Here is an 8450-nt window from a genome sequence, read left to right as displayed (position 1 = left end):
AAATTCTATTTAGTTTAATCAGGTCTTGTCTTGTTGTATTGCTACACTTGTGGTCTGTAAAAATAGTGAATACCAAAACAGACTCCAAGGAACTTGCTGGCAGCTGTAATCGCACTTTAACTGATTCATACATTCATTTTTAGGACATATATTAGTGCTGAAAAACTAAGCAAACGATTTTGATTATCTATTAATCGTAAAACGTAGTTTTTGAAGCAACAATAACGAACATTTTCAGCTTCTCAAAAGTGATGATTTGCTGCTTTGTAAACTTAATATGTTTTGTTTTGTACTGTTGAGCAGACAAAAACAAGACATTTCAAGATTAGAAAAGTTTTTTTTTCTGATTGACCACATTTAGGCTTTTTCAGTTATTGTCTTTTTGTTGCCATCACCTCCACTGTAGCTCAACAGGGGAACAAACAGGGAAGTTAATACTAAAAAGACTGTATCTTTGGAAAACCTCACTTGATTTGACAAACTTAAATTGCTGACGCCACATATTTACTTCAGATAAACTACTTTTTTACTTTGAAATTAGTTTTTTATTTTGGCTCCCACCACTTACGTCAAAGGTTTTGAGGAAGTATGAACAGGAGGAAATAACACTGCAGCAAGAAAAACCTGTTCATGGGCACCTGATTATTATTTTAAGATGGAATTGAAACATTTATCCTTTAACACGGTTTATGGATTTAAAAAAAATATATAAACAGATCAGCTAAGCTCATATGTTTGGACCCCAAGACAAGCTATCTGGAATTTTTGGTGGCCGGTAATTTATCATGAAATATTTGTACTAACTCATTGACATTTAGTTCTTAGTGCATTTTATTATGCATACTATTTAGTTAGTTTTGTATTGATTTATTCTTGTTTATTAATGAAGTTTAAAACCTTAAAGAGATGAACAAAAACAATAAAGACTGACCTTTTAGGACCAAATCGTATTAAAGATATAATCTCATTTTAAATTTGTGTATGTTCAAATGTTAAAGAATTCACTCCGGTTCAGTCAGAGTTACTTCAGAACAGCCACATCAGATTGCAGGTTCAGATCTGTCCTTGAATGCTGCCAACAGATCAGCTCCCCTTTCCTAACCTTAGCCATTAGATAGATTGCAAAATTGACCCTGTGTAACTCTCGGCTCTCCTGTATAGCCCTCATCAACCGAATACACGCCAGCTCTCCTAAAAACAGCCCATTTTCACATCATTACTGGGTAGGCAATCATCATTCACTGTCTAATGCTTTGATGAATTACAGATAGTTTAATTATGCATTGTTCTCATAAATAAAAGTGTAATCACTGGCTGACAATGTCATGACATCCCATCCCTGCTCCCCTCTTTCTTTCCTTTGTTCCAGATATAAAGGGAAAACCTATCGCTCCACCATCCGGATAGTCCGCCTCGCTGACCAGATCCCGGACTTCTGCCGTAAGGTGTGCGTGAAGCTGCAGTGCTGCCCGAACCTCTTCAGCCCCGTCCTCGTCACTGACAAGTGCCCAGAGAACTGCTCCGTTCAGACCAAAACCAAATACAGTGAGTCTCTATAATTAAACGCATCACTTCCTACACCACAGCTATGAAGAGGACCCAAATCAGAGCTTGTGACGCCGCAGAGTGTATAATTGCCTCTGCCTAAGATTTGTTTTGGGTATATTGTTTTGACATCTGCTGTGCATCCGCAGCCTATTACTATGGGAAGAAAAGGAAGCTGTCCAAGCCGATGGGAGGAGAGGAGACGGCAGAGGGAGACCTGGCCAAGCCGACGCGCCGCAGGAAGAAGAGGAAAGCTATCTTTGTGCAGAAGAAAAGACGCTCGTCCGCTGTGGACTACACTCCTGCCGGCTCACCGCAGGTTAGATAACACTGCACTTCTCTTTACTTTCCTGCATTGTCTCTCTTCTTCCTCAGTCTTTCTTCCTCTCTTATATTGTGTTAACGGGCGTCCTGTCAGCTCCTGCTCACGCAACAGGCGGATACTGAGTGTACAGTCATGATCCAGTGTATAAATATAAACATCCCTGCTAATGACGGAGGCAGGAAGAAGAGGAGCTTCACAGGCAGGAAATGTAGCTTAGCTTTTTGATTTAGTTTACTCACGCACAACTCATAATTTACATCTTGGTCACACCAATTAAAGGCTTTCAATTTTAAATGTGTCCTTGGGTTTTATGTGCAAAGAAATCATTTGATCTTAAAAACTCTGTGCTGACTTATTGTTTTTGGGGGATGTTTTTATGTTTTACCACTAAAATGTGGAGTGTTTACTGGTCAGACTGGTTCGCAGCTGGTTTCTGTCACCAAGACAAATTTTAAGTGATTAAGCTGCGTCAGGCTGCAACAAAATGATGGTTAATCTGATGATGATTTTCTCAATTAATCAATTCATTATTGAGTCTATAAAATGTTGCTTGTTTTGTAGCGTAGAAACAATTAGTCAGGAGTTGAGATTAGTTGCCATTAAATGGGAGGATTTTCTGTTTTTCTCTGTTTCATGTGATTGCAAACTGAATGTTCGGACAACAAGCCAGAACCCATATATTTTTTTTTTTATTATACCTTTCTAAATGTTTTGTACATTTCTCTTTGCTATAACAAACCCTCGAAGATTCAGTAAGATTAGCAGAGCTGGAAGAATCTGGGTATTTACCAACTTGGAACAGACTATCAGTACTCAACCCCCAGTAACAAACTTATCTGACTCCCATCTAAACTGTCGATCCCTGCCCTTAGTGGAAACGTGAAACTCTGAGGATAACATGACTCATGTCTAACGTCACAAGGAACTTCAGACTTATCTCACTTGTTTTTCTGCCCAGCTCATATCTCCTCTTGTGTTACACCGGACACAGAAGCAGGAGAGCGGTCGGGTTTCACCATAGTTTTGGCCGTTTGTCTGCAATCAGAAATTTTATAAAGAGACTGAGAAAACAAAACAAAAAAATGTATGTTGTTCATGGGGAAAGAAACGGCTGATTAATGTTTTATACCAACTGGCCAAAACATGGTGTAGTAGGTATGTTTACATTCAAATTCTGTGTGTGTTTCAACAGATGTAAGAAGACAGCATTTCCTGTTTAGATACAACTTCCCTTTTAATGAAACCTAAACATAGTACAGTAGCAGCAGGGCAGCTTTTATGCTGACTGAAAAAAAGATCTTATTGATGATTTAAAAATGCTTCAATATACTGAAAAGTGTCTCAATATGTGCATCTCCTAATATGAAACTAGTTCGTAATAATATACAACAGAATATTTGATAACAGGTATCATGTAGTTGCTACATATTGTATATTTAAAATATAAAACACAAAGTTTAAGTCTCAAATAATTCATGAAAAGATCAATTTAAATGGTTAAATGAATAAAAATCTGCATAAAAATGTTGCATGGACAACAAACAAACTGAGCTAAATTAAACACCACAAGGACTTTTAAGAACATTAAAATTTTGATTTCTTTCAATGAGCAGCATCAGAGGTCTTGCCACAACCAGACTGAAGCCCAAACACAACACCTGCACCTCGCCTCTCTGACTCTGAGCTTTCTATTACTTCCTCCTTCAGGACAGTGATGAGGGAGAGGAGGATGAAGAGATGGCGTGTCAGTCGGGCAGTGAAGGCACCAGCTCTGAGCCACGTGAGGACCACACTGACGCCTCATCGGTGGAGGTGAACAGTAGTCGCCCTCGCCGGGCCACGACGCTGCGCAGGACCTTCAGCGTCGGCGACACTACCGCCAGCCAGGAGGTGCCTGAGCGCCGCAGGAGGTCCACCCGCTCGCTGTCGGCCTACAACCAGAACAACAACAAGTACCAGCCACCCAAAGGACAAGACATGCAGGTGCAGACAGAGAGACGGCACACTGATGGAGGTTCAGCCCTCACAGTGGTTAGTAACAATCATGTGTCCCGTTTAGTCACATGATGTTATCAATGTATTGATTTGGTCATTGACTATAAGTTGATTTCACGTGGAAGAAGGGGAATTTGTGAGCGAATGATAACGAGGATGGGCAGAAAGAGAACCCCAGCTTAATTATGGCTTTTTGTGGAGCGAGTCTGCTACTTCCCGCTAGCGCAGAATTGTGATACTGTTCGCTCTAGAGTGATGTCAGAGTTGCACGAATTCTGATCCGACTGTCCAGACTGAGGTACAAAGATAATCTGAATGCGACCTTAAGACACATTTGGCCACATTAACTGTGTTCTTTGCACGTTTTTGGGCACGTTTCTGATTATGTAATTTACATTTTGTCTTTGTGTGTGTATGTGTGTCAGGTGGAGGAGGAGGGTCAGCTGGTTTTGGACAGAAATCCTCTGGAGTGGAGCGTGGAGGAAGTCGTTCAGTTTATAAACTCTACTGACTGTGCGTCCCTGGCCAACATCTTCCAGGAGCAGGTACACACACACACACACACACACACACACACACACACACACGTGAGGCCAATCTTGGCCAATACATTCTTTACCATCACAACTGCATGCCTAACCTAAACCTGATGCTAATCTTAATCCTTCAAAACAGCCATTTGAAGAAGTGATGACCAAACAAAATGTCTTCACTTTACAAAAAGTCCTCACTTTCAAGCTTAACTCCTCTTTTTCATTTGTTCAGAACATCTCTTAAATAACAAAGAGGTAAATTTACTCTCTCTGATCTTTGCCGTCCCCCCCCCCCACGTTTTCCACTTGCAACACATTGAGCCAATATTTGTATTTTATTACAGCGCCGACACTAGGAGGTCGGTCACCAACATTGATATGACAGAGTGTTTGATTAGATATTTCTTCCGTTTATGACGTCAATAAAGTGTGGCAACAAGCCGATCAACATGCTGATCAAATTCCTTTCTCTTTCTTGATAGCTAGGGTTTATTATTTTTAGCTTTGTATAATAAACCATCTGCTTGTTTTTGTTTTGACTAATTTAGAGGCTAACTTGCATTTTCCTACTTTTATTCTCATTACTTTTTATGACCAATATCTTTTCCTTGGCTGGACTAGCAAAATAATTTTTTATTTTTTAAACAACAACAAAAGCATTGAGTCTTAACAGTGGTAAAGGCATTAAATGCTGAGGGAAGGAGGAAAGTTAAAATACACACCACGAGTTGGCCAGGAACTCTTAAAACTGTCTTTAAATATTTATTTGTATCTTACTTCTGTGCAGGACATTGACGGTCAGGCCCTGCTGTTGTTAACTCTGCCAACTGTACAGGAGTGTATGGACCTGAAGCTCGGTCCCGCCATCAAACTGTGTCACCAGATAGAGCGCGTCAAGGTTGCCTTTTACAGACAGTATGCCAACTGATTGAGAAGCTGCAACAGCAAGTCACCCGCTGCACAACTGGCCAGTTGAGGAAAATGTTGGATTAAGTCCGTCCTGGTGAAACCCTTTGGAATGTTTTGGCAATGTGGATTTCTTAGCGGAGTTGCATTGGCAAGACACAAAAGAAAGTTACAACAGAAGAAGGTGAAGGATTCATTTCTGTGATAGTGGTGTCAGTGTGACACCAACAAAAACGTTCTAACTGCCGACTCCAGCAGAACAAAACACATCGGAGTCGATCCGTGTGCTTTACCGATCTGTGAAGACGTTTCTTTGAGAAGCTGAGAACTTGTTTTTGAAGACATTTGTGTTTTTCTTGCTTTTCATTTCCTTTTTATTTGTGATAGAGGAACATTATAGCATTTAAGTTAAAAAGTAATTACTGACCACACGGTTTTCCCTTCTTTGTGTGACATGATTGGTTCTGAAAAAATATCTGAAAATTATTTAATAAACCAAGAAATAATATATTTGGAATATTTATTATTCTGTTGTAATTTATAAGGAGTAATTATCTATTTGGATGTAGAGAAAATAATAGTTATATCAAAATATCAATATTAACTCCTTTTCCACTGAACTAAACCTCTAAAAGATGAAGTTATTTCACAAACTGGGATCTGAATTAATTTACATTTACACAAGATGACACCTTCTGAAATACTTTGAAATTCCCAGTTGAGCATACTTCTCATTGTTACAATCACATGAATCAATCATGTAAGCTATTTTGTGTCCATCTATGCAAATGTGTTGCAGATATTTTTGATATGTACGAAAATAAATTTCTATTGATTTTTACCCGGTTTGATATGAACTTTCTTTCTCAGTATGACCATTTGTCCTGTTACTACAACAACTAACAGACACTTGTGACAGCATAATTTGTTCTACTGGTAAAAATGTTATGTTCGCAAAAGTACCTTAATTTTCCCCCAAATTACAGGATGGCAGATAAAATTATTGTGGTACCAAAGAAGTCATATTCTTGTTATTTTTCCATTTGGCAGAGACAGTGAATGATGTTTTTAAATCACAGAATAATGATATGATAATGAAGACATACTTGTTAATTCCTTACACTTCTGCTTAACCTGACAATTCAACTGCCATAAGTGCTATAAGTTAAAAACATCTCACATGCAACATTTAAGGGCTTGTTATCTTGAAATTCCTGTTTCCAAACTGCTCAAAAACACTAATTATCTTAAAGTGTTATACCTTTTTACATGAACAACCCTGCTATTAACAAGTAAAAATGAGTTTCTGCAGACAAGGTCTATATATGTAAAGCAACAGTTTTGACAAGAACTATCACAGGTTAACAAGATGCTCCCTCATGCATGAGATATAGGAAGTCAGACCTCACTGTGGTTAACAGAACAAAGTCACAGTTAAAGAGGAACCACATTTCTCTCTGCTGCTCTGTTGAAACAATATAAAACTAACATTGTTGGTGCTGTTTATGTCCTTCATATCAACTGTTTACCTTTTAACTCATTATGAAGCAGCCCAGGGGCAAACACTTGCATCCTAGGGGCTACTTCTGCTGTTTCAAAAAATAAGTGAATTATGATTTGATTACAAAATATATCGACACAGTTTTTACAATACAGTTAGCAGAGAAGGCTGAAACAGTTAAAATAGTTAGCTAAAAGTAATCAAGTTGAAATAGTGAAGTACACGGTCAAAATAGTAATGTAATGGATACATGGTTGAATTAGTTAGTCAAAAGTAATAGGCTGTATTGCAGAAATAGATAGCTAAAAGTCATGAGATAAATAGCTTAATTATACAAATAGCTGTACTAGTCAGTTAAAAGTAATGAGATAAATGGCTGAACTAGTTAGCTAAAAGTAATTGGGGTAAAAGGCTGTGCTAGTTAGCGAAAAGTAATGGGATAAATGGCTGAACTAGCAAGCAACAAATAAAGGGATAAATAGCTGGACTAGTTAAAAATAATTAGATAAATGGCTGAACTAGTTGGTTAAAAGTAATTAGCTAAATGGCGGAATGAGACAGTTAGAAGTAATTGGGATAAAAGGCTGAACTAGTTAGCTAAAAGTAATGAGATAACTGACTGAACTAGTTAGCTACAAGTAATGAGATAATTGGCGCAACCTGTTAGCTAAAAGTGATGGGATAAATGGCGAAGTAATGAGATAAATGGCTGAAATAGTCAGCTAAAAGTGATGGGATAAATGGCTGAACCAGTTAGCTAAAAGTATTGAGCTAAATGGTGGAACTAGTTTGTCAAAAGTGATGAGCTAAATGGTGGAACTAGTTTGTCAAAAGTGATGAGCTAAATGTTTGAAATAGTTCAAAGTAATGAGATAAATGGCTGAACCAGTTAGCTAAAGGTGATGGGATAAATGGCTGAACTAGTTAGCTAAAAGTATTGAGCTAAATGGTGGAACTAGTTTGTCAAAAGTGATGAGCTAAATGGTTGAAATAGTTCAAAGTAATGCGATAAAAGGGTGAAATAGAAAGCTAAAGTAATCGATAATATACAGTAGTAGTAGTACACTTGCAAACTTTTTCAAACAGTTTCTATGTTTATTTAATGAATAGCTAAATAACAACATCAGGAGCCTAATTCTTACAGTTACAATATAATGTTTCTTATTATTATAATGGTAACATATCGGGTAATTATTGACTAATACATGCAGGTGGGACAATGACTCACCTGGTAGAATTCAACTCTTTCTATCTTCCCCCCAAAAAAGAAAGGAAAAAATACCTAATTTAAAAAATTGGTCGTAAATCAATATGAGATGATAATATAATTTTATTTCAAGTAATAGAAGGATGTCACATAATATAAATCATGATTATTTATAAAAATCACTTTTCTAAACCTATTCTGTCATACAAAAAAAACAAATAGCTTTGACAGACACTAATGTATTCCATAAAAACCAGACAGTGCAATTACACATGAAATGAGACACTGTTTTCAAAACAAATCAAAGCAAAATGCCACCAAGAATAAAAATAGAAATTGAAGTGAAGTAAACAAAAGCTGCAATTTATCTATTTTGCTTGAAATAAAATGCCTTTTCATACAAAGGGTATCAATGCAAGCTCTCAGAAACCCATTCCC

General features: G+C 37.5%; 1 protein-coding gene across 4 annotated transcripts in view; it reads left to right on the top strand.

Moving 5' to 3' along the window:
• sfmbt2 (Scm like with four mbt domains 2) overlaps nucleotides 1-6145 on the top strand; it is a 56523-nt gene extending 50378 nt beyond the window's left edge. For 3 of the 4 annotated variants that reach the window (XM_046072271.1, XM_046072268.1, XM_046072269.1), the window contains 5 exons: nucleotides 1370-1545; nucleotides 1695-1864; nucleotides 3578-3901; nucleotides 4291-4410; nucleotides 5186-6145. In XM_046072271.1, coding sequence (XP_045928227.1) covers nucleotides 1370-1545; nucleotides 1695-1864; nucleotides 3578-3901; nucleotides 4291-4410; nucleotides 5186-5326 — 931 coding nt within the window. In that variant the 3' untranslated portion in view covers nucleotides 5327-6145. The remainder of the gene's footprint in view (nucleotides 1-1369; nucleotides 1546-1694; nucleotides 1865-3577; nucleotides 3902-4290; nucleotides 4411-5185) is intronic. The other variant, XM_046072272.1, reaches the window with a different exon arrangement.
• Nucleotides 6146-8450: the final 2305 nt, after the last annotated feature.

Source organism: Micropterus dolomieu, linkage group LG16, assembly GCF_021292245.1.
Source record: "Micropterus dolomieu isolate WLL.071019.BEF.003 ecotype Adirondacks linkage group LG16, ASM2129224v1, whole genome shotgun sequence".
In the NCBI taxonomy this organism is placed as follows: Eukaryota; Metazoa; Chordata; class Actinopteri; order Centrarchiformes; family Centrarchidae; genus Micropterus; species Micropterus dolomieu.
This window is presented reverse-complemented; position numbering and strand designations above follow the sequence as displayed.